Consider the following 27,546-nt stretch of genomic DNA (forward strand, 5'->3'; position numbering starts at 1 on the left):
CTATGCTGACGACACACAACTCTACCTCCAAGTCACTCCCTCTAGCTCCCCCTCTGCCACGACTGCCCGCCTTAGCTCCTGCCTGGAGGAGATAGAGGCGTGGATGAGTCAAAACTTCCTGCAGCTAAATGGCTCCAAAACAGAGGCCATTCAAACTGGAACCTCTCATCAACTCCGCTCCTCTCCAATCACCACTGTTTCACTCTTTGGACACACCATTCCCCTCTCTCCCTCTGTTACTAACCTAGGGGTAAAATTTGACCCCCACCTTTCCTTCGACAGTCATGTCACCTCCATCTGCAAAACTGCATTCTTTCACCTCCGCAATATTTCCAAACTGCGCCCCTCCCTCTCCCTTTCTGCTGCAGAGAAGCTTGTCCATGCTTTTGTCTCCTCCAGGCTGGACTACTGTAATGCACTCCTCATCGGGATTCCTGGCAGGAACCTTCAAAGGCTCCAGTATGTTCAGAACAGCGCTGCCAGGGTCCTGATGAGTCCTGATGTTCACTGCACTGGCTTCCCATTCAGTCCCGCATAGAATATAAGGTCCTCCTTCACACCCATCACTGCCTCCACGGTGCGGCCCCCACTTACCTCACTGAGCTGCTCACACCAAACTCCTCAACCAGAACCCGGTCAGGCCAACAGCACCGTCTGGTCATGCCCAGGACACGGCTCAAAACAATGGGCGACAGGGCCTTTCAAGTCGCTGCTCCCTGCCTGTGGAACGCCCTCCCGGACCACCTCAGGGCCCCGCAGACAGTGGACACATTCAAAAAAGGACTAAAAACCCACCTTTTTACACAGGCTTATTTTAATAGCTAAATGCTTGTTTTTAGTCCCATCTTTTAACATGTTGTGTTTTATTTTGTATACTGTATTGTTTTTAATTATGTTGTACTGTAGCACTTTGAGATTTGGTGTCAAATGTAAAGTGCATTACAAATAAAATTTATAAATTATTATTATTACCGCCTTGTGGGGGAAATATTCAGCACTATACTAAGGAAGACTGAGTGAGCAACAGGATCCTAGTCCCCCCACCCAAAGCTTTTAGTCTTTGTATAACTGCTAGCCTTGTTGTGTGTGTTGTCTATCGTGTTGCACTGTGTAATACTCGAGAGTCGGCGAGGTGGGCTTCAGGATTTACTCTTTTTACAAAAACACTAAGTACCTTTCAAGCCATTTTATGTAGTGTACTTGAGTAATGTTCAAGTAGGTTTTAAGTAGACTGCTGGAGTAAGTATACTAAGATCATGTATACATCTAGGTGCACTAATGCAATACTACTTGGGACTACACAGTTTGATATACACTACCGTTTGTTTTTGGAGAAAAACAAAACAAACAACAACAAAAAAACACTAATGTTGTGAAATATTATTACACTTTAAAAGAATGGCTTTCTATTTTGACATTTTAAGATATGAAATCATTGTAATATGTATATGTTGATGTTTACACTCGGTTATTATTTAAGTCGTTAACCGTTGTGCTGGTTAATATATTTATTTTTTTCTTACTTTTTTTCTTTCAGGATTCATTGATGATTAAAGTGTTAAATTTAATCTTTTTTTAACAATAGAAATCTTCACTATCACTTTAAAAAAAGATTAAACAAATTAACACATCCTTGCTGAATAGACATATTAATTAATTTTAAAAAGAGAAAAAACTGACCCCACACTTTTGAACGGTTGTTGTAGGCAGACAGACAAGGACTGAAGAATAAAGTTTCAACACGATTTTAATTCAATAACACGCATGTAAACAGAATGTGGTTTTTAGGTACTATGAACCCTGGGTTTTAGGTACTATGAAAGTAGCTCAGCTTTATTCTGTGTTCGTCGCCATGGTATCTTACGCTGCACGGCTAACCTGCTCCGGGGCAGGTTATGTTCTGGATTCAAGATCTCAGACTGAAGTTTGACCAATCAGCTGAGAGCAAAGAAACATATAGGTGACGTAACTAATTCCCAGCATCTGTTCTCTGTTGCAATGGCTTCACCTTTTCTCCCAAATCCTCTGGACATCTCAACGCAAATTGTTAGACGAGCACTTCATAGAGAAAGAGTTTTTAGGGACAGACAAAATCCATTTGACTTTCCTGATACTTACTTGTATGAAAGATACAGATTTTCCGCGGAAGGAATGTCTTATCTTTGTGAACTTGTTGAGCCGCACATAACAAATGTGCCTCGTCGAAGCCATGACCTTACTGTACCGCAAATGGTATGTATTGCGTTGCGTTTTTTTGCAAGTGGTACATACTTGTATGCGGTCGGGGATGCAGAGAATCTAGGGAAAAACACGGTCTGTTGACCCATTCGAAAGGTAGTCCTCGCTCTGCAGGGGTACATAAATAGCTTCATTGTGTTCCCTGGACATTTATCGACCATGTCCATAAAAGATGGCTTTTATAAAATTGCCGGTAAGATATCTTGATAGGGTGACATCACATGAACAAATTTAACATTTCACACTCATTTTTTTCTTCTTCAAAAAAAGCATATTTCACACTTAAAAATCTATTATACAGTAGCTACCTGTTTAGAATGATTTTAAATATATATATTTAATTCCTATGATAGGATTCCCTAGAGTCATAGGAGCAATAGACTGCACCCATATTGCAATCTCCACAGCTCTCGGAGAACATGAGGCAGATTATGTGAACAGAAAGTCCTTTCACAGCCTTAATGTTCAGGTAGGGCTACTATATAGCCTATGTGAAGTGATTTTTATTTGCATTGAGATCAATCATTAAATAAATAAGAACTAACAGATAGGACAATTGTTTACAGTACATTTCATCTGCAGATGACTTGTGATCATGAATGCATGATCACAAGTTTGGATGCCAAATGGCCTGGCTCAGAGCATGACTCACAAATTTTCCGTGAGTCTATTTTGTGTCAGCGCTTTGAGGAAGGCAAGTTACATTTGGTACAGTACACTTTAAAGTTTTAATTTTAATTGCAAAACTTACACAATTTTCCCCTTTTCTGTTCTATGACAGGGCTTTTTGATGGCCTGTTGGTAGGAGATAGAGGTTATGCATGCCAGAGGTTTTTGCTAACCCCCCATCCTGACCCTCAGACAGGGCCACAAAACCGCTTCGATGTGGCCCTCAGTAAAACCAGGGTCAAGATCGAGATGACCTTTGGCATCCTAAAGGCACGTTTCAACTGCCTTAGGTGTTTAAGAGTGTCACCAGAGCGGGCATCACAGATAGTGGCTGCATGTGCCATTCCGCATAATATAGCCACTATCAGAAAGGAGCGAGTACCACCACAAAACCAGCTTCTCCCCGATGAAATTGACCCCATCACACTTGACCACCCAGCTGGCGCAGCTGTCAGAGATGCAATCACAACACAATATTTTACTTAATAAAAGCACACTGACACTGCAGATAGGTCTCAAACTATTTTATTGGTCATGTGGCAAGGGAGGAAGAAAGAGAGCAAGAAAAATGACATTAATAAACATTCATAGTGTTCATACTAAAGGGTTACTTGGTTAAAAAAAGTTCACATACTGAGATCTGTTTTTTCCAGCTGTTTGATCTCCAATTTAATTTTTTTAATTTGGAGCCTCATCTCACAGTCCAGCTCCTTCAGTGTGCAGTCTAGTTCGAGGCTCCTTTTGTACAGGGCCCTGACTGAGTCTGTTTCCACCTGAAACAATTCCACCACAAACATGATCATTACACGTTTTCTGGAGGCTCATCAAATCACAAAAAGTGGCATAACTTTCTACAAACACAGGACTGACTGTAATTTATGTCAAGGGTTTAAAGCATTACCTTGTTCACATTTCTTCTGTAGCCCATTGAGGTAGAGGCTTCAGTTTCTGGGGCAGGTTGTGAAAAACCCTACAATAAAAGAGATGTGTAAGGGCCAGTCCCTTAATTATGACATTCAAATGTGTGCCATAATAAAAAGCCAAGTGCATTCACCTCAGCAACTGTCTCAGAACACACAGACAGAGTGTCTTAAATCACCCTAATAAATAAAAGGCCAATGTAAAGCATAACTGTTATAAAGCAGGTTATGTTTGGTGTTCTGTCTGCTGCATACTGACCTCTGTGTGGGAGACTGTGTGCATGTGTGCTGGCTTCAACAGGGACACTGTATTTCCCTCTACTGCAGAACAGAGTCAGCCATATTTAACTTTTTTAAAAAACATTAGTAATGTATTGTACACACATACCCAGTGTCACTTGCTTAGAGGAGCCCACACCAGGGTCAGACTGTATAGCACATGCAATCCCATCCAAAATCGGCCGCCCCTTATTGTTGCTCAGAGCCAACTCCTCCGCCAGTGTAATCTTGAGGAGTGGCCCTCCCCCAGTTTTCCTCATTTCACATTTTTTTCTGTTTGCTGTAAACAAGTGTTTGTGATTAAATGTTCAAAAAAATAATAAAAGGTTATGGTAAATACTCACCACTTTGAATTATATTTTTATATTTTGTCTTGATCTGCTGCCAAGAACGTTTGGAGTTGGGGTTGCATCTAAAAATCAATAAATATCAATCTTTCTTTGGATGTAATAGCCTATACATTCACATTTTACATACATCTACACACACGTATGTATGTATGTATCATTATATATATATATATATATATATATATATATATATATATATATATATATATTATATATATATATATAGGCTAATCATATAAAAAATGTATTAAATGCTAAAATGAAAATGTATTTGTTGAGATATAATATAATATAATATTATTTATATATATATATATATATACATATATACACATACATATATATATATATATATATATAATATTATATTATATCTCAACAAATACATTTTCATTTTAGCATTTAATACATTTTTAATATGATTAGCCTACATAAATGTACATTAATTGTTTAACCTATGCATTAACGCAATCAGCAATCTTCCTCCAAGATTGTTCTCTTGCTTTGGCAGCAGATACAGTGTTACTGCGTGCTTGAAAAATACTTCTATATTCTTCATATTTCTGAAGAATTATCTCTTGCTCCTCCGCTGAAAAATATATAGCTCTTGCTCTATCCATATCGAACGCGATTGGTTGTTCAGTGTCGACGTCACTCTTTTATGTGCACACGCGCGTGGAGTAATCATAGCTTAAGGATCAAAGCCTGAGTCGACAGAGAAAGTTGATGAGCTGCATCATGGTACCAATAAAGCCTGATCGCATCGGTTTGGTTTTGTCGACTCAAAACCAATCCTGTAACCCCGAGTTTGTTCAGCTACCTTCATGGTACAGGCCCCAGGCTACGTCACTGATAGTCACATGATGGCATCTGACCAATCAGAAGTTGCACGGAGCATTTCAAACTTCAGTGTCGTTCCATATATTGGAAAGTTATGCGCTACTACCTACTCTCACATCAGCGCTAATAACTTCAAAACAAAAATGGTGTGTTGATGAAACTCACACATTCTGTGGTCGAATAGTTGTGCAACATGTTGAGATAGGTGTTGTTTGCATAGATTTCTTGAAAGTATTGACATTTGTGGCATGAAAAATGGTGAGACCATATTTGATCATACGCCCTGTTCAGGTAAGATTAGCGCAAGTCCATATTTAGACATACGCCCTATGCGTATAGAAAAGCCGTACTAGGATATTTTTTCTACAAATAATGCATTATAACCACAGTCTATGATTATAACGTAGGACAATAGTATTTACTAGTGCATTGGATGTTATCACAGGTTTGAATAACATTATAAAGTGATCCAGTGGGAAACGTAACACATTTATAGACATTTTCAAGCCATAGATATTGAAATTTGTGTGGTTTTGGTTAGTTTTATTACCTTTATAACAGTTTGTAATACTTATAATGATATTTTGCACTTCTTATTATATATTTACCCTTTATGTGTAAGTTTTATGCCCTTGAAACAGTTTTTATCATAGTTAAATGCCATGTATTGGTGTTTTTTTTTACTGTGAGACGTATTACTGCTCAAATAAGTTGAACTTGACCAGAACTTGACCATACCAAAGATCAGTAGTACATATCTTTTATAAATGTATACATTTATTTATAACATTTATAAATGCACAAAAAATGTTCCTAATAATAATTTAAAATGTTCCTAATAATAATTTAATTTAAAATGTTCCTAATAATAATTTAAAATGTTACTAAATAAATATTTTTTATGTTTGTAACAAGTTTATGTGTTTTTATTATATTTTTATATATACACTTTTTAAGGGAAAAACATTACCCTAGACTGGCGAGGAACCATATATGGTAACTTCATTGCCTTTGATTTCCAACCTAAAAAAATATATTTTTTTAAAAAACTCACAAATGTTTAGAAGTCTTATAATATCCTCCAATAACACTCGATGGTTGAAATTTAGAATTTCCAAGTATTTCAATGAGTGCCCTATAAAGGGTTAAAGTAATAGAGTTTTTAAGCATTGTCTGTAGTTTCGTAAGGTGCAAACCAGGTTTATTGTTTTATAAACCCCGAGATGTGCGTGGGAAAATTCCGTACGCTTCTTTTTATGTTAGGGTTTTGTGCGTATGCAACGGGCCTATATAAAGAAGATGACACTTACACTCAATTTTGTTTCCTGGAGTTACTGTATTTTCCACAAGATCTTGACGAGTCTGTCAGCGCGTCAACGATCGGTCTGTCAGCGAGTCTGTACCGTCTGCCCTCCCTTCTAGCTTTGCATTCACCTTCAGTATTAGGGTTATGGATAGGTCTGGGGGAACTATCGAGGTTGAGCAAGGGTTAGACCGAAGACTTGGGATAGGTGGTTATGGTGTAAATGGTAGGTCAGTATTCATGGGCTAGTAATTGTAATTGGGATGTTAGGGTTATTGGATTTCGGATGATAGATAGATAGATAGATAGATAGATAGATTCACAAGGAGATCATACAGATGTACCTCTACTGCCATCTAGCTATCACACACCAACTTTGCAATGATTCATGGATTTATAAAAGATTAACTTTATTTAAAACAGTGGGATTTTACAAATGTATATTTAATTGATGGACATTTTTAATATGTAGTCCAATGATAGATAGATAGATAGATAGATAGATAGATAGATAGATAGATAGATAGATAGATAGATAGATAGATAGATAGATAGATAGATAGATAGATTAGGACTGAAAAATGTGTTTTTCTGCTACGCCTGTGAAATCGTAGCAGGTTTTAAGTAAAGGTAATTAAACTGTCCTCCACCAGAGGGCACGTCTGAGCTGGGGTTAGACTTGGGGTTAGGTAGGGAGGTAAAAACGACTTTCACCCTCATTAGTAACCACCCTCATTAGTATATATGGCATCTGATTGGCCGAATCTTAACTGTCCATATATCTGCAACGGTGTGTTTTATCTGTACGAAACTTGGTTTATATAGTAATTGATGTATGGCTAGTCGACTGGTGGTGGTTTGGTGCGCCTCTAGCGCCACCAGGTGTGTAGACACGGTACTGCACTTTATTTTTTAGATTTTTTTTTTTTTTTTTTTAACAGGGGTCTATTTTATAAATTGCTGTTGTATCTAGGGTTATTTTATATAGGGGTGGTCTATCCTGGTATATTTTGGGTAGGGTCTGTGTAGGTCCCGCCAGTGGTCAGTGTTTTTTGGTTTTGTTTTCTGTTTTTTGTGCAGGTGGTGGGTAGGTTTAGCTGGTGAGGTGAGGTAGTGTGCCAGGCCTTTGGCCTTTGACCCTGCATCCATGCAGACGCCCTGACGCAAACTGAACTTGAGTTTTCCCCCAGCTGTTCACCTGTCAATGCAAAATGGTTGCATTTGCCGTGCATATCAGCACCAGTGCTGAACAGCACCAATGCTGACAGGTAAGTGTCTATTTCTATAGATAGATTGATGGATGGAGTGATGGATGGAGTGATGGATGGATGGATGGATGAATAGATGAATATATAGATAAATGAGTTTAAACAACTTTTTGTTAAAAAATATATGTTTTTGTTTGAAAAAGTGAATGTTTTTAGGCCTGTGTTGCATGGATGGATGGATGAGTTTAAACAACTTTTTGTTAAAAAAATATGTTTTTGTTTGAAAAAGTGAATGTTTTTTAGGCCTGTGTTACATGGATGGATGGAGTGATGGATGGATGGATGGAGTGATGGATGGATGGATGGAGTGATGGATGGATGGATGGAGTGATGGATGGATGGATGGATAGATAGATAGATGAATAGATGAATATATCGATAAATGAGTTTAAACAACTTTTTGTTAAAAAATATATGTTTTTGTTTGAAAAAGTGAATGTTTTTAGGCCTGTGTTGCATGGATGGATGGATGAGTTTAAACAACTTTTTGTTAAAAAAATATGTTTTTGTTTGAAAAAGTGAATGTTTTTTAGGCCTGTGTTACATGGATGGATGGAGTGATGGATGGATGGATGGATGGAGTGATGGATGGATGGATGGAGTGATGGATGGATGGATGGAGTGATGGATGGATGGATGGATAGATAGATAGATAAATGAGTTTAAACAACTTTTTGTTAAAAAAAATGTTTTTGTTTGAAAAAGTGAATGTTTTTAGGCCTGTGTTACATGGATGGATGGAGTGATGGATGGATGGATGGAGTGATGGATGGATAGATAGATAGATAGATAAATGAGTTTAAACAACTTTTTGTTAAAAAAAATATGTTTTTGTTTGAAAAAGTGAATGTTTTTAGGCCTGTGTTGCATGGATGGAGTGATGGATGGATGGATGGATGAGTTTGATCGACTGTTCATATTTTTTTATTGTTTTGTGATAAATATTGAAAGTAGTCTTTGGCCTAATGGTTAGTTTGGGTTTAGGTTAGTTTGGGGCTATGGTTAGGTTAGGGTTAAAATGGCATATAGGTAGGGAGGTAAAAACGACTTAGGTTTAGGTTAGGTTAGAGTTAGGGTTAGAGGGTTAGGATAAGAGATAACCAGAATGATTCACCAGGGTTAGGGTTAGGGTTAGGGGAAATGAAGATCCAAGCCCCAGACCTGAGGTCTGAGTCTGGTTTTGCACTGGCCCTACATCAACTGACCACTTTTAAGTCTGTCCAAGTCGGACCCCAATCCCAAGTGCACGTCCCCACTCGCCTTGTATCTCATTTTGAATTTTGTTATACTTCATAATCTCCTTTTTAGTCTCATTTTGTGAAAATGTAACCACACCCTTCATTGCCATCTAATCTCATAACAATACCCCGGGTTCCTCCCTGAAGGGTTATCTTCATCAGGGGTAGATGCATTAGGGTTTGAGTTGGGTAGGTGTTAGAGCCGTAGCTGAATGTACCTCCTGGGGGTAGAACCACAGGGTTTATTGATGGTAGGTTTAGTTTTGGCGTGTGTGTGGCACTCTAAAGGAAGAGTATTCAGTCGGAAAAATTTGGCTAAGAGGGCAGCACAAAGTAGAAAAAGTAGGGAAGGATAGTAGAAGAAATCTCAAGTCGAAGTCTCATTTAAACCCCTTGGATATTGGGAGTCCAGACGTTTAATCCACTTACTCTCAGCCCTCAAGCGTTCTTTGAGGGACCATCGTGGATTAGCTTGGAGTCCCGTGATCCGGAAGGAGTTCAGGCCATGAACCAAAAAGTGCTGAATCAGGTGCCTACGTTTTTCTATTTTATGCATTATATTATGTGCATGTTGGTAGGCCCTGATTCTAAGCTCATTTTTGGTTTGGCCTACATACTGTTTCCGGCATTTGAGACAATAGACGAGATAAATGCAATTCACACACTCATGTGACAAAGAACGAGGCAACTTAAAAATCTGGCCATTGAATCTGTTCTTGACCCACAGTAATGGTGTGTAGTATTTGCATTTTCCCAAGCGGCCCTTGCAAAGAGGTTTGGAGAGTTTGCTTCTCACTAAAAGATCTGAGATGTTTTTGTTTCTTCTGTAGGCTGCAATGGGTTTATGTTGTTGCAAATACTTTGTGGATGTCAAGAACTGTAGAAAATTAGATTTAACAGCCAGATTGAGCTGTGTGCTGAAACTCGAGAAGTGCGACACCAAGGGGATAATTTTGTTCCTATTCAACATGTACATGTCAACCAGAGGTTTGGGTTTGTCAAACGTTCCGAGTATGTGCCTTAGAAAAGAGCGTGAGTACCCACGTTTTCTGAGTGCTTGAAAAAGAGTGTTGGTAGCAGAAAGGAAAGAGCTATGTTCCATACAGATACGTTTGAACCTTAGTAATTGAGATTTCACAATTCCCTTAAAAGTGTGTTTTGGATGAAAACTGTGTTTGTGTAAGAGTGAGTGTGTGTCAGTCTCTTTAAAAAACACTTTAAAGTCTAATTTCCCAGAAGAAAGAAAATTAGGGCCCTTATAGGAAACCACATCAAGGAAATTGACTTCTGACTCGTGGACCGTGAATTCAATTTTAATGGATGCTTGGTGTGCATTCAGAAATTCAGTGAACGCGATGAAATCCTCCATTGAGTGAGACCAGACACCCCATATGTCGTCTAAAAACCTGTAGTAGGCGAACGGCTTTTTTTCTGCCGAAGCCAGTGCAGTCTCCTCCCAATCTGCCATGAAGATATTGGCATAAGATGGCGTGAATTTTTTGCCCATTGCGGTGCCCTTCACTTGTAAATAGAATTTAGAGTCGAATTCAAAGTCATTTTTAGTCAAATTAATTTCGAGTAATTTTAAAATATAATCATCCGGTCTTTTGGAATCTGGGAATTTTTTCATGAACTTTTCAACCGCTTTTAGGCCTACTGTGGTGTCAATATTTGTGTATAGACTATCGACGTCGATTGTGAACAAGAGGGCATCCGAGGGAATTTTTAAACTGCCAATTTTAGAAATGAAGTCGTAGGTGTCTTTTAGATAACTGGGGCGTCTGACAGAAAGAGGGTGAAGAAAATGCTCGAGAAACTCTGCAATGTGGGTTCCTTGTGAATTTTAGGGAGTAAATAAAACCTTCTAGGTCTAGGAAGACTGTCTCCTACCAAATACTCTTTTTGTGCTCCACTAATAATTTTCTTCAAACACATTTCTTCTAAAATTTCTCTTACCTCCCCAATGGTCTCAGTAAATATCGGTTCTTCTAGTCTTCGATAATGTTCACTCACAGCTAATTGTCTGTTGGCCTCAAAGATATACTGTTCTCTGTCCATGATCACCGTAGAGCTTCCCTTGTCTGCTGGTTTCAAAACAATATCCCTATTTCTTTGTAAGCTTAATAATGCTTTTCTCTCTCTTTCCGACATGTTGGTCTTTTCTTTTAAACCCCAATTAATGTGTTTGTAAGCATATAGATCGGCTGTAATCAGCTTAGAAATCTCTTTGGGCAGACTGGACAGAGCAGGTGTCCAGTCTGAGGGATGAGTAAAAGGAAGTTTCTTTTTTGTGCTTTTCTTCCCTTCAAAAAAAGTTTCTAATTTAACTCTCCGATGGTATTCTTGTAGATCTCTTAAAAGCTCAATTCTTTGTGTTTTGAAACCTAGTGGGGTGGGAATGAAAGAAAGTCCCTTCGACAGTGCTAAGTTCTGTTCACTGCTGAGGACCAGCGACCGTGAAAGGTTGATGATGAGTTTATTGGAGCCCCCTATTGGGCTTGTGCTGGATGACAGTTTAAAGATGTCATCCAGAGATCGAGGATCGCTTTCGCTGTCGTTGGTCTCCAATGAACCCCGTCGTTCTCCACATGAAAGAGTGCAGAAGGAAGTAAAGGAATGAAGCTCAAGTGGTTTTTGATGTGTGTGTTGAGGTGCTCTAAAATACTCTGTTCGCCCTGGGGGAGTGTTCTTGAAAAATTAACCAGCGGGAAGAGGACCTCTGTCCCGGGGATTCTCCTTCTGATAATGGCGTAAACTCTCTGTAACTCGGTTGTGGCCGACATGCGGTACCTCTGCTGTCTATTGTTTAATCCAAATGCCACTATCAATTTGTCTGGCATGGTTTCAAAGACAGCTTTCTCAATTAAGGTGCCAGCATGATGAATTTTGGCCCCCGGATAGCTCTCAATCTGCAAATCGGGGCAATTGGACGCTGGGAATCTCGCTAGATTTGAGTGTCCGATTATAACGAACTTCTTATTAATTTTCAGACTCCAATCAGTTAATTTACGTCTCGTGTTTATGTGTCGATTGGGTAACCCCAGTGGAGAAGGAACCAGCCTAGGAGCTCTGCTTGCGGGACCCAGTGTTTTTGGTGTTGTGGGCCTGAATATGGGAGCCAATCTAAGTGGCTCAGGTGACGGGCTTTCTGAGTCTGTTTCCCGGTTGTCCGATTCCCCGATTTGTTGAGCAGCTTCCTCTAAAAAACCCGAGAGTAATGCCGATGGATCGAATTGCTGTTCAGAGTGTTCTGAAAAAAGTAGGTCACTGGAGTGAGTTGAACCCTCTTTTTGGAAAGGACAGGGGTAAGAATCATCTTCGCTGGCGGGCGCCAAGAGGGCCACCACAGGTTCCTCCACCTGCTGGGGGTCGGTTAAACTTAAACCCCGAACCACCTCAGCAGGGGCAGGAACCTGTGTGGTCTCCCCCCGTGGGGGCACAGAGTCTTTGCAATGTTTCTCTTTTCGTGTTTTCTTGCTAGGTCTTTGCTCTAAGGGGAGAGTCTCCGTCAATTGGATGAGAGGGGGCTCAATCCCTCCCAAACTCTCCAACCCTTGAACCTGAGGGGGTACAAAGGCCTCAGTGGCCTGTGGCTCGACAACCGGTGTGGGTTGGAGCAATTCTCGAGGATTTGCTCGAGGGACTGCTTCATCAAGCGTCCAATCCCCTCTCGTTACAAGACCCGGCGAAGTTTGAATTTCAATTGTGTTCATACTAGTGGGGGGTCGAATCAGTGGGTCAGTAATTGTTCTTAGTGGTATTTGTGTTTCTCTGTGTGGTGTTTCTAAAACTCGTGGTGGTGTATTCCGGATGTTAGTGGTCTGTGTAGGGGTGTGTCTGTCCCCAGACACCACTTCTGCATAGGTCGGGGCCTGCGCCCTCCCTGCTCCAAGTGCAGAAGAAGGACCTGGCATCTCTGCCATAATGAGGGCTTCCGCCTGCTGTATCGACCCAGTAGTGATTCGAGTATGAAAATTCTTCCTTGCCCAGCCAGTAGCAATCTCGAATGCTTTCGACCATTCGTGGTGGTTACTCTGTGTGCGGATGTTTTGTAACGCTTCCTCGATTAAGGTTTCATAATGCTGCTCTAGGATAAGCTGTGTTCTAAATGCCCAGTCTTTGGCATTACCCTCGAGTTTGGTTTTGACCTCCTCACCAGGAAACGCTGGTCTAATCGTGTTAGTGAGTAACCGCCTGAGTCGTTGAAAGGTAACCGGTTGATTGTCAGTGACCTTTGTTGTTACATTGTTCAAGTGGTGTACGAGCCTAATAATATCGTAGAAGCATTTCATTGTGTTTTTCAGTACTGGCTGGGCTGGAATGTAATCACCCTTTTGTGTGGACGATCGAGTTCTTTCCTCGGTCCGGTCGTTTCTATGAGTAAAATACCGAGGGCTTCATCTCTTTTCTTTTCCTGAGTGGCGATATGTCTGTCGATCGAGATCTCAATGTCTCTAAACTTCCCCCCACGATTTACAAACGAGACTCTTTTGTTGTTGTTGTGTTGTTTCGAGTTAGAACGTGGAGGAAAACTGTAAGTAGAACTTCTTCTCTGAAATTGTACCGAGGGTCTCGAATCTTGACGAGAGTAACTCGAGTAACGAGTCTGTTGTCGAGGAAGATAAGTATCCTCCTCGACGTTGTCTTCAAAAAATTCACGCTGTGCGTGTTCATTTTGGTCGTAGAAAGGAGGAGTTCTACTTTGAGGTTTTGTCCCACGTCTCTTTCCACTATTGTTTCTTTTCTGTCTTTTTCTTCTTCTGTTGGGGGGCTTCTGCGAGCCCGCACACATCACATAATTAATGGGAGGCCTGTTTGGGCCCAAACCCATCTCATAGCGTCTGGGAGGCCTATTTGTGGCTGCAACCAGCTCATATCTCATGGGAGGCCTTGTTTGGGCCTTCAACCATTTGATATCGCTCAGAGTGACTGGGAAACCCGTCCGGGTCTTCAACCAGTCCGAACTCCTCATTGTGAAACACATTAAACCTCTGAGAGGACACAGGCCTGTGTCCTCTGGTCGTGTTTCTGAAATCCCTTCTATTGTGACCATTTCTGTGATCAAACAATTCGGAATTTCTGATCATGTTTCTTCCCCTTTCTGTGGGAAAAACATCTGTGTCTCTAGCACGATCCCGTGCATTTGAAAGAGGATAATTATAATTAGTTCCATTTAGAACAGGAGAACTACTGGAGAGTCTGACTTTATAGCGTGGAGTGTCTCTCTGTCTCACACGATCATCAAAGACTTTCATTCTCATAGTATCTCAATCAATCCCAAAATAAAGATAAAAATGTAAATCATAAAATTAAAAGTGAAAAAAAATCAATAATAATAATAATGAGAAAGCCCTCGCGACGTTTCGATATATGTTATATCTTCTTCAGGCGGGCTTGTGTGAAAAAAATAAATCAAAATGAGAAAAATATATCTTATATATATATATAATATAGGAAGATATCATATAATATATGCGATATATTTTATAATAAAGTTGTTTTAAGTAGTATTCCCTATGGAAATCGACGTTTTAGAGAGAGCAAAATTGCGTCTGCACAATCACCAAGTGAAATGAGAGAGCAGTGCGCGCGCAAATGCGCGCCGCCTTATATAGATTCCTGTTTGAAAAAAAACTAACGTTCACGAGCCGGCTAATTAAGCTTCAAAAAGACCAAAACAGAAATCCAATTCGGCGAATTGGTAGAAAGTAAGTGTAAAAACACTTGTATAAAAAGATTTTTGCGAAAAAAGTTTTTATAAGCGAGTTATGTCGAATTATAGTGAAACTAGGTCACTCTCTCTTATGCACCCGGTCGAGCAAGAGTGAAACTCAACGCCTCAACAAGACAAATGGAGATATAAAATCAAATATTTATTTTAGAACTACAAGAAAGGTATGTGGATGTAGCTAAAGTTGTGTTTAATCATGTGGATGTAAAAATATTCGTGTATGTATGTTGTGTACGTTGTAATTAATTTTTAAAGTACTAAACTGTGGGACGACATCGGATGACGTCATCAACATCGTTCGTCCCGAAGATATGGCTGTTGTTCATTCAAATAAATATTTATTTATACCCCAAATTCACATTTTTAAATTCCCAAATCATTTTCCATATAATCTTAAGATCTAAATCAATTTTTATCTTTGATATGATGATTTTATTTAAGAGGAAACTATTTTTGTTTTTAAATTCTTGAATGGGTGCTCAAAGATGTTTGTTTTAAAATTCTTAATTATGTATCTTAGATGAGAATTGCTCCTTTTAGATTATTTAAGATTATATGAAATAATTGTATTCATCCAAATAAACTTGTATGTGTATATAGTAAATATTTTATTAGGTTGTTGAACTAGTTTTAAACTGGATTGAGTTCTTTTTAACTTTCAATCTATCTTTTAAACTTAAAATCTGTCTTTTTCAACCTTAAATGTACTGTTTGAATTTTTTACATGTATATATGTGTGTGTAAATATTTGTAATTATTGTAAGAGATGGGAAATATGTGGTCTAAATAGGGGTGCACTCTTTTCGCAAGAATCTAACCTTTTCTTTTTGTAAGAAATCCTACTCAAGAACAGTGTGGAAAAGTCTTAGAGAAACAGTGAAGTATATAAAGGAAATAAATCAAAGGAATCAAGGAGGGAAAAAAGAAAATCTCCATATGAATTATTTAGAGACTCATGTCACAAAACACTTTAATATCTCCAACACTTGTGATGAAGGTTAACTATAAATATTGTGTTGTATTTATGTGTGTTTTTTATACAAAACATGTGTGTATGTGTATTTATATATGTATGTATGTATGCAGGGTGCGATTTGTAAAAAAAACAGAGGTGGGGATGTTTTCACAGGCGCATTCATACCACCCACATTTCGTCATGAGTCATTTTGTACCCATCACTTTTAACTTCCGTCCATAATAATTTGACTTTTGGTTAGATTTTTTTTACTGTTTTCAATATGAGAGAGAAATTTGGTAATCATTGTCTGACCTAACAAAAATCCATTATAATATTAATTTTATTTTATTTTTCGTGTTCGCATTTATGAGGGAAAAAACAACGTGTTAGGGTCCGGTAACCAACGTTCTTGGTTACGGATTTGACCGCTCTGAAAGCGGCACTATAAGACTGCTTTAAAACTTCCACAGAGACCTCAAACAGAACAGCTGCCTTTCTTTAAAGTGAATTTCGATTTGTATTAATTGTATCTTAATTTAAGTAAGCTACAGCAGGCACGGCGCCAGGATTCCAGTTTTGGATGGGCCAGACCAATGTGGGTGGGCCTGTGCGTATACATAATATAGGTTTTAATAGCTTGATGCTCTTTAAATATTTTGTTGCATTGTAAAAATGTTCGGTGCATAGGACGGACCTATCCGCGATCGCTCTCCATGGTTCTGACCAAAGAAGAGCGCTTTGGAATCTCCTTTACGCATCATACCTGGGCTGTGTTTCCCGATAACGTTGTCTCTTAGCGCGCTACGAAGACTCTTAAGTTATAACTTAATTAAAGGTATACTACCAGTAAAGGTATATCATTGCTAGGCGTCTTCAGGGCTATCATCCACTCAATGGCGCCACCAGGGGGTGGCCAGGGGTGGCGGTGGCGCCATTGGGCTTTCACCCCACTGGCCAGTATAAATTTTAGTAGCATCAGTTATGCATTTCATCCCCAATGCACAACCAGGCAGGCAAGCCACTCTAGACCTTAGTTCGCACACAGTAGCCCTGTACTCCCCCGCCGTCCATGCCTCCGTCCATGCCGCGCCGGTCAACAATTTCAAAAGAAGTCAAGAAAGAAGACTACCGGTAAGTAAATAAGTCAAAGATATTCTTTAGTAAAAGAAGACGGGGAATTATGTGTCGTGACATGTGCTTTTTAATTGCCAAATGGTTACAGTATACTGTTACAGCAGCTTTTTGATGTGTCTTTGACACGTTTTGACAAGCAGGGATGCAAACAGCGCGCTTTTCGGCGCCTCCCGCTTTTTTCATGTCAGTTCGGGTGACAAAGTCATCTGAAGTCATTCCATAGCTTAATGTGAGGGACATAAGTCTGTTTACATCATTAAAGTATACGGAAACTCGTTTTCCCTCCTTTGCGGCTGTCAATCATTCTCCAGCAGTATTCAAACAGCGCGCGCGCCTCTTCCGGCTGGATGCACGGTAAAACTCTCTCCAATATGATATATTCACATTATAATGCATGATCTGTAGATAAAAGGCTGTGGATTTGCATAAAATTACTTTATTTTGTTGGAGTTTGTTGCTGTTTTTAAACGACTCACTACCGTGTGCTTGTTATCAGGGTCCGGTTTCTCAACCGGTGGGTCGCGACCCACAAGTGGGTGGTTGATAATTCTATAGGGGGTCGCAAGACTTCTGTGTTCACTAGCACAGCTAATAAATGGGCTTCACAATAGTCTCATTGCAATAGACTACGTTTACGTGCAAAAAAATAATCCTTTAATAAACGCATTGGCGGCTCAATCGGACTAAAAAGCCTTAATGTAAACACCTAATCATAAACGCGCACAGATTGAAACAAAAGTTTTGCATGTAAACAGCCAGTCCTCCAACGAATCTGATTTTCGAATGTCGTAGGCTACTTCATTATTGCCGTGCCTTCTAACGCTGTATTTCAGGGTGCGATTTGTGAGAAAAAGAAGTATGTTTTGAAGTAGGCCTATGGATGTTTTGAAACATTTTTATTCATAAAAATAAATCACGAGAACATGAACTTCATCACTGCATTTGCAGGAATTGTAAAAAAAAATTCTTATTAACTCATGAAGTAGCCTAACGCAATATTTTTACTTAAAAACTTTTACTTTAAAAAACATGCAAGAATTAAATCTCCCTCCCAGTACCATGGTGTCACTCGGCTAGACAAGACACTTATTTATGAATGGCAAAATTAAATGGCCCAGTTTTACTGCTGCTGTTAAAGTAATAACGTTAACTTTACATCGCGATGCTGAGCTACAGTGAAATGATAGAAAAGACATGCATTATCTCGTGTTTCGCCTCATTCGCGCGAACTGGACGCGCCCGCGCGCGCTAAACGCCTCATTCGCGCCGCAGGACCTCTAGACGCGCGTAAACGCGTCTTTACATTGAATTGAAATCACTCGCGCCAGACGCTCAAGAGTAAGTGAGTAATCAAATAACATTTGCTTTAGCCTCAATTAAGTGAAACTCCGTAGGCCCTATGTGTAACTTCACAGTGGTGTGACTGGGGCACTAACTCTGCTTGTCATCATAGAAGCGGATAATCATATTGTGATGTTTATTCCCGCTTTAGTAATATCCTGAATATGCTGCCTTCCAGCTATATCAGAGCCAGCCAAAGAAGCGCATTTTAAAATAAAATTGACTTTAATTAAACCGCACGGATCCGTGATAAGTTTTGTGATCCGTCTCGGTCTCGCCACTATAGTGTCTCAAGTGTCACATTAACGTGAGTAAAAAAAAAATCAGTTTGCCTCATAGTCTGTCTATTGAAAATGTGTCTGTGTTTTTGTGAAATTAATTATAATAAACATATAGTAGTAGCCTATAGATCTGAGAGGCATTTCAGTTATTGAATTATTTCCAGCCTTAGTGGGTCGTATGACTGGCATACAAAAAAAAAGTGGGTCGCAGTAAGCAAAAGGTTGAGAAACCCTGTGTTAGATCACACACATCACAAAGGACTATGAATCGGCATCAATTACTTTTACCGGTTCTTTGTGGCAAGCTTTATGCGTGCGGTCGTGCGCTTGAGTGCGGCTATTAAACGCTCATTATCCTGTGTAGGCTATATAAGTAATCAAATTAATATAAAGGGGCGATTTGTCCACTAATGGCTTAAATAAACAACTACTAGTCGACTAGAAAAAACTTTAGTCGGAAGCAGCCCTTATTCCACATATTTTCGAGCCAGGCTCAGGCCATTCTGGGTTGAGCGAGCGACCCTGCGGAATGAGCGAGCGGAGTGTAATATTCAGAAATGCGCTCTCCGCTCACGAGCTCTGATCGGAACAAACCCGAACCTCACTGTCTGCTGAACTTGCGCAGAAACATCAAAATATAACCAGCTTTTAAAATGTTTTTTTAAACTAAACATTTAGACTATTTTAGCACAAATTATGAGCTTATTGACGATTTTTTATAATTCTTGACAAAATTAGGATATAGTAAAAGTTGGGGGGTTTTTTTTGAAAAAAAGTGGGCCTGTTGAAAAGTGGGGTCGTGCCTGAGCTACAGGACATCGTCTTTCAAAACATAACCTGCGCGAAAGAGAAAAAAAAAATGAATGCGTCTCTGTCCCCAGCACATTTAGAAACATTTTAATTCATAAAAATGAATCATGAGAACATGAACTTCATCACTGCATTTGCAGGAATTGTAAAATCTTTTTTCTTATTAACTCTAATGCAGCCTAACGCAATATTTTTACTCTAATAGCTTATCTTTCCCCACACATATGAACTGTGATCATGCACAACGAAAAAACAAGAATTAAATCCCCCTCCCAGTATGGATAGTGCCACTCATGTCAAAAAACATATTTATGGCAAAACTATATGGCACATCGTAGTGTCAACTTAAACATAAATAGGCTATAGTGTAGGCCTATGCATCATTCTAGGAAAACAGTCTGCCTTGATGACGGACTTCTGTCGTCTTTTTCTGCTTTCCAGTGGGAGCGTCATCTGCGGCATGTCGTCCCTCTTTTACCCACATTTCTGCAAATCTCCGGGCAGGGAAGTAGGCAACTCCTGGCCCATTTATGGAAATGAACAGTAGGTTGTTCAGTGTGGAGACGTTTATTCGGTTTCTTTCGTCTGTGAGAATACGGTTCATGGCGCTGAATCCCCTTTCACACTCAGCTGTTGACACTGGGAGTGTGGAGACAGTGAGGAGCACTTTGCGCAGATTGTCTCCTGTGGTGCCATGACACTTGAATTGGTGGAATTCCTTGAGGAGTATGGTACTGGTTGCAGCCTCAACAGCGAGAGTCTTCTGAATGGTGAGAAGTTTGTTGTCTCCATATAGGATGCGCTCGTCTTCATCAGATGGCCAATTTGACGGATTTAGAACGGCTGCATCAGAAATAATTCCGTTGTCATCCAGCCTGCGCTCAATGTTGTCGGCCAGGGAAACGAACAGTCTTTCACGAAAGACCTCTGCCTTCCGATGATCACTGTCACTTGTCTGAGACACATTCACTCCCTTGAAAGAGTGGAAACTTTCAAATTCCTCCTTCAGGCCTCTTGCGTTCACACCATCTGCTTGCCGCATAGACCTCAGTGTTCTCAGTGCAACATCCACCTCAGCACTGGCACTGACAGCTGTGGCATCTCTCCTCTGCAGAAACAGGGACAAGGCTTGCAGGGTTTCCAGTGCATCTTTTACCAATGCCATCTCCACCAAAAAAAGCCACTGTGTCATTTTACCATGAATGCCCCGACATTTGGCTCTTTCCACGGAAGATCTGGATTTGTCTTCCATCAACACTCCAAAGAGTTTGACCAAGGCTGGATAGCTTTGCCAGAGAGCCGTCACAGACGTGCAGGAAGAGGACAGCCAGCGCACATCGAATACTCTTCCTATTCTGCGAGCGTGCATGCCCAGATCGGAAGCTGCAGACTCAAACTCTCTCATATGTTTTGGGCTTTGAGAGAAAAATGAATACAGAGAGTCAATGAACATCTGAAAATGGCTCGCCTCTGTAATGTGTTTCACAGCATCATGGACCGCAAGTTCTAACTTGTGGTTCATACAGTGAATGACGGTCAGGTTAGGATTGATCTTCTCACGTAGGAGTGTGGCTGCTCCTCTGTATCGGCCCATCATAGCAGCGGCCCCATCTGTTGCAAAGCCAATAAGCCGGGTGCGCAACATGTCTTCAGAGATGCCCTGTGTATAAAGGCTTTGGAGCAGGATGTCACAGATGGCCGATCCAGTGCACGACTGCAGCTCAACAAGTTGAAGGAAGAAGTTGCAGACCTCACCTTCATAGGGAATCCTAATGTAGATGATTAGGCATGTTTTGTTTGACACCGTTGTGCTCTCATCAATGAGAATACTGAACTTATCAGATGAGTTTTTGATAAAGTCCACTAGCTGAGTTCTCATTTTTTCTGCAATAAACATGAGCATATTACGACAAGCCTTGTCAGAATGCAGCATACATCCCAGGTTTACACCATTCAGTTGTTGCAGTTCCACCAGCTGTGGCTGGATTTTGAATGAGAGGTTGTTTTGGCAGATCATATAGGCTGTACGTATGCAATTCTCAGTTACTTTTAAAGTCTTCTCATTGTGTTTTCTCCACAGAGCTGCACTGTTATCTACTGCCTTTTCAATTGCTGTCTCGCGTCTTCTCTGCAAAATTTCTATGCATTTGATGTGGGACTGACACTTTCCATGTCTGCTTATTTTGTCATTTAATTTTTTTGCAGACTTTGCTTTTATGCCATTAATAAATGCAGAGTCGATGTAAAGCCTCTCTTGTGTATATGGGCCTAAATCTCTAATGTCAGAGCAAGCTGTACACTGAACTGATCCATCTGTGGTGACAGCAAGCCACTCTCGACCCTCTCTCCATTTAGCAAAGCGCCCCGGCTCAATGAAACCTCCAACAATAGCCCCAGAAACCGAATCATTAGCTTGTAAGTCTGGGTTGTATGGTCCTTGTTCATTTGAGTCAACATGGGACTGTGAGTTCTGCTGAGGCTGGGAGTTGCCGCCCATCCTACCTGTAGTAGTAACATTCTCATTTGCAGTTTTAGGATTTTTTTGTGATGGTCCTGTGAAATACGATGATATACTGCTCTGTACCCTTTTCATTGTTCTCAGCTAGCTAGCTAGAGTTTTCGCGCTGAAATAACATAAATATTTGTACTTGGTGACATTCTGAAAAGCCGTAAATGGATCAAAGTTAATGGACAGGATCAGATCAATTAGACGCAACGTCATCTATTGTATCAGAAGGCTAGCGCTGACAGTGGGTGGTCCATTCCGGATTTTATTGTTCTATCGCGCCACTGACAGTTAACATTACAGCGCGGCTACTTCTCTAGGCTAGCCTCTGCTGAATAACGGATTGATTGCAAAGTTAAACTATTACAGTAAACAGTTTTACTGCTGCGTTTAAAGTAATAACGTTAACTTTACATTGCGATGCTGGGCTACAGTGAAATGATAGAAAAGACAGATTAATTATTTGTGTTAGTCATTTCGCCTCATTTGCGCGAACTGGATGCGTCCGCGCCGCGCTAAACGCCTCATTCGCGCCGCAGGACCTACATTGACTTAACATTGAAATCACTCGCGCCAGACGCTCAAGAGTGAGTCAGTAATCTAAAAACCTTTGCTTTGGCTTTAATTGACTGAAACACCGCATGTGTAACTTCGGCCATTCTCAGTGGTGTGACTGGGACACTAACTCTGCTTGTCATCATAGAAACAGATAATCAGATTGTGATGTTTATTCCCGCTTCAGTAATATGCAGAATATGCTGCCTTCCTTTGTTTTCGACACACAGCTCCACTGCCCAGCGGACCGGCTGCAACCGTCTCGCAAGTGTTGATAGGCTATTACTCGTGAGGTGTAACCGGGTGTAACCAATCAGATAGCGCCGTGGGCGGGACATTGAGTAAGTCTGCAGAGTGGTGAATACAGAGAGGCTGCGCGCGGCAGCTATATCAGAGCCAGCCAAAGTAGCGCATTTTAAAATAAAATTGACTTTAATCAAACCACGGATCCGGGATAAGTTTTGTGATCCGTCTCTCCACTAGTGTAGTAGCACTGATCACTTTGAGGGGGGGATAAATTTATCCCCACCGGGGATAAAAATAATTAAGCAGAGGCAGGGATTCCTTGACCAGAAAGGGGGAAATCCCACGCATCCCCCCCGGCAAATCGCACCCAGTATGTATGTATGTATGTATGTGTGTATAGGCCTACTTTTTTCCACTCCATTCAGAGTAATTCTGTTTTTAGAACATGAAATTTGTATTGTGAAAATACTATGTACCATTAAAAGTCTTTTGTAAGAATGAAATATGGATTTTGTGTTCATTCTTTTAAGTGTGTGTGGTTGTGCAAATTAATAATAATCATAATGATTGTTATTCTAATAATACTGATTCCATAACACTTCATCTGTTCCCTCATACTGTTCTTCTTTGTTTTTCCCATTCTTAGTTCTTACCTGACATCTGGAATATAGTGAGTTTTTTGAATAGTGTTCGACAAACGCGTCGGCGCGTTCATTTGAATGAAGAGCGCTTCTCGCTCGTGTGAGCGAACACACACTGGAACATTAGGCCATATCGCAACGAGTGAATCGTGGCCGAGTGGTTGAACTTACGTCACGATCATTTAGATGACACGGATTCGAATCCCGACCTAACTTGGACTACTGGTGTTTTTGTATTAGCCTATTAATGCATTTTATAGTCTATTGTTGATGCAGAGAGATTTGTCTAGGTCTAAAACATCGTTTTTTTGCTTATAGCCTATTTACAAAATAAAATCACCATGCATTTCCATTTTACACTAAGGAACAAATAGTATACAATGACTTTACTTCTGTAGCCTATAATTATTATTATACCTTTATTTAACCAGGAGGTCCCATTGAGATTCAGAATCTCTTTTACAAGAGAGACCTGGCCAAGGTAGCAGCCAAATCACACAAATGCATACATAAACACCAAATTACATTTTCACGATAAAAGAAGTACAAAATGTTAAAATATATATATATATATATATATATATATAAACACAATGAGACTCTTAAAGGAGTCATAATGTTGTTTTAACTTTGGTACCCAATGCTGTATTATAGTCTTTCAGGCACTTCTAAAAAAGAAAAGTGGAAAAAAAATCAACACAGAGCTCCTCAGACCCTTATTTCTAAAGGCATTATTGTCTCGCGAGATCTGATGCGATATTTTGGCTGTCGTGGACGGTCATTATAATAATGCAAATGAGGGGCGCGTTGATTGGTTGCAGGAAGGAGGGGTTGACACCGCAGGTAACTCTTTAGCATATCATTACAAACTGACATGGCGCAAGTTGACCAATGAACCTGGCCGCGACCTATGGGATTCAACCGTACATGTTTGAGCCGGACTCTGAACCAGAGCTGGAAAGTCGATGGAAGGACGTCTACGTCAAGATGTCTCTGAATGGTAAAGACAATCATTTTGACTGAGACGTACATTAACATCAGTAACGAGCAAAAACGTGTGTTGCTATTTTCTCCCACATAAATTTACCTTTTATTTAATGTAGATTACATTAACGGAGATGTAGTTTTTTATTTTTTATCAGCTTACAGTGGTTTTGAGATAGACGTTTACTATCATGTGGTGTTTTTGCCTTGTTTCACGTTGTGGTTATTTAGACATTCAATATTTTTCTTCTTTAGACATGCAACGTGATGTTATACTTGCATTTAAACAGTTTTAGCCACTGAGCATGGACTCCTGTACCGTCACTACTGTAGCTGCTAGTGTAAAACAAAGTGGAAAGATGTGGCTAGCATTCGTAGAGTCCATTCCCCGTGTTTACCTCGAAGGTAACGTTACATACAATAGCCGCATTAGCAGTTAGCTGCTATTTGTTAACCACAGTAGAGCAATAAAAACACAGTCTTACCTTTTCAATTTCTGGCAAGTCCCTGATGGTTGGGATGGCACCTTTTCCCAAACGGAGCTTCGAGGCCAAGTTCGCCTGATTTTGCCCCAAATTTGTAAATGATTCCGGTGTAAAATGTTTAGCACACACACCTAACGATACGCCACTTGAAAGAGTTGTTGGGACAGCGTCATTAAAAATGAATTTCCTCCACTGTTCCCTGATAGTTTCGTCCGTTTTTGGTAGATAAAACACATTTGCATGTTGTTTGTGGCAGTCACCCACAGAGCATCTCAGGTGTAGGCTACACTCGGTTTCTCCATCTTTCTCGAGTCGACTAAACTGAATCTGAGGGGGAGAGGGGGAGAGGGGGAGAGGGGCGGGCTTCCCGCGGCATAGGTTTGCGGTGTCCATATTTGGTATATCCTCCCCCGTCTTGACATCAAGAGGGGGAAGAAATCAAAATCTCGTTTTTTCGTGCGCGTGCACGTGGCCTATTTTACAAACCCTGAGGTAAACAAACGCTTCACTTTTAAATATCGGCTTCCCGGCCAGTGTATAATCATTATGCAATCATAACATACATTGATTCTCGTGGAAAAATGAAAATTGCAGGTTATGAGCCTGTGGGGGGTTTGGAGAAGGCAATAGTTGTATCTGCTTTAAATGCTTTATCGTGGGGGTGCAGGACAGAGGTGTTAATGTTCCGTCTTTCATATGGAGAGTGTCGGAGCCAGCCTGATGAGCAGGCAAAGGCAAAATTATTTTAAGGATTGATCTCAAAATCTCCACAAGTCCATAGCCTATGTACAGTAGGCCCTATATCTTATTAAATTATATATTGTAGTTTTATTGATTGTATTTAAAGGTTTTCCACACACAATTTCAATTTAGCAGATACAGAGCTCTTTAATTCGCGACCCACCTCGTTTTATTGTAGGTGAATTCAGCAAGGCATGTTGTATCTTTGAAGGAACAAAAGCTATTTGTTACAGTTTTTTCTTTCGTGATTTGTGTGGATGACACACAGCGACATATACAGTATTATCAGCTGTAGGGTGTTTTTTTTTACGCTGAAATGCTTAATTTCGAGAAAGACCCGCCGCGCGCAGTGAGGGAGACCAAACTTACTAAAAAAATATCCAGCGCGAGAGAGACAAAGAAAAACGCCTGTTCTTAATTTATGTTGCTTTGAACTTTTTCGTTTTGTACCGTTTTAATTTTTTTATTTAGCTGCAATTTATTTGACAATAGAAATTTAAAATGTTGCAAGAATAAGATTCAGTGTTTCTTATTTTTAATCACAAAGGGAATAAACTCTATCGATGCAACCCTGTTTAAATAAATAAACTGTCCCGACACTTTATTCATACCTTGAAATGTGCGATGGGTTTTCAAACTTAATTAATTTTCTTTTTCTTTTACATTTTCATTGTTTATTTTTTACTTGAAAGCAATACTGTATTGAAAGTATTTTTCTGATTTGTTCGATCTGTTTTGAAAAATGTCTTCCGTTGCTATGGCCGGGTATTACTGTCAGTCATCTCAATCTCGTGAATGATTCACACACACACACACAAAAAAAATAATTTAGCAGATTAAAGACGAGCTTCATCATCTTCATTTTCTGGTGCAATCGGCTGACAGTCTTCCTTCATCAGATGTGTCGTCTTTGCAGCGGGAATGTAGCAAATTTATGTTGTAATGTACAATTGATAATTAAACAAGATGATTGACTTTAATAAACAGATGCATATTTAAGCATCAAGAACGGAAAAACATAAACACTGTCGGCTATACTGAGATTCGATCTCAGATCGCTTGAAGCTCCGAGAGGCTGTTGTTAATGCATTGACCACAGAGCTACCGTCTGAATAGCCTAGGTCTACTATTTTCTCTGTTTTGTTCAAATAATGAAAAAAGTTTTTTTTTTTTTACAAGATCTTGCGCCATGTTTTTTTTAAATAAACAGATAGGAAACTTACCTTTTAAAATGCCGCAGTTGCTGCTGTTTTGCCCTGTCACTTGCGGCACCCGGTATAGCCTAGTCATTTCGCGAACGACTTTGAAATTCGACTGGTTTATTTTTGCTGCGGCAGTAATAGGCATTGTGGTTGATTATTTATTAAAGAATTCAATTGATAATCATAACAATATGTAAGCCTATTTAATTCTGAATATAACAAATAATGCTTAAACCGACTAACATCGGTTAGTAACTGCAAGTCCTGAAAATGTTTTAATTTTACGGTAAATTATTTTAATTTATTTCAATGTTATGTTTCAGTTAATAAATCTACAAACACATTAAAATAACACGAAGTAAATGACAAGTAACCTATTGACATAGCCTTTCTAAATTATAGAAAAACTGGGCACACAATGTTAACGTGTGTCTACTTTGTTTAAATTAAATGAATTTGAATTCGTTTAACCACAATATTTATCTTGAATTTATCTGTGACCTCAGCTCAGATTACTGCCGCGGCAGATTACGTCATAAAGAGAATAAACTGACACTTTTCAAAGTCTGTGATTACAGCGCCACTCAGCGGTAAAAGGCAGCAAATACACATCCCAATTTTGCCGCCGCGGGAATGGCGGCGGTAAAAGTCTCATTCTGGTTGTCCACCATCTGTATGTACCTGCACATATGCATGCTTGTGTGTGTGTGTGTGTGTGTGTGTGTGTGTGTGTGTGTGTGTGCAAACCGTTAATTACATTTTGTCAGTCACAGTCATTTCACAGGCAACCCTTTGTGTTCCATTTCGTTTCTGCAGGCACAAACTG

The 27,546-nt window shown here is 39.9% G+C and overlaps 1 protein-coding gene and 1 pseudogene across 2 annotated transcripts; one reads left to right on the forward strand and one right to left on the reverse strand.

The window, feature by feature from the left end:
- The first annotated feature begins 1,998 nt into the window (after window positions 1-1,998).
- On the forward strand, window positions 1,999-3,393 carry LOC308693858 (putative nuclease HARBI1; annotated as a pseudogene). Its single transcript has 4 exons — window positions 1,999-2,431; window positions 2,592-2,707; window positions 2,821-2,932; window positions 3,020-3,393. The product of its transcript is annotated as a putative nuclease HARBI1 (transcript).
- Window positions 3,394-19,745: 16,352 nt separating this feature from the next.
- On the reverse strand, window positions 19,746-21,857 carry LOC308693859 (E3 SUMO-protein ligase KIAA1586-like; the record flags this gene model as incomplete). Its single annotated transcript, XM_081370950.1, has 1 exon — window positions 19,746-21,857. The coding sequence occupies one exon, from the start codon at window positions 21,855-21,857 to the stop codon at window positions 19,746-19,748; it is 2,112 nt and encodes a 703-aa protein (XP_081227076.1).
- Between the last annotated feature and the right edge of the window lie 5,689 nt (window positions 21,858-27,546).

The sequence above is a fragment of the Scardinius erythrophthalmus genome (genome assembly GCF_964197995.2).
Source record: "Scardinius erythrophthalmus genome assembly, chromosome: 7".
NCBI classification, from domain to species: domain Eukaryota; kingdom Metazoa; phylum Chordata; class Actinopteri; order Cypriniformes; family Leuciscidae; genus Scardinius; species Scardinius erythrophthalmus.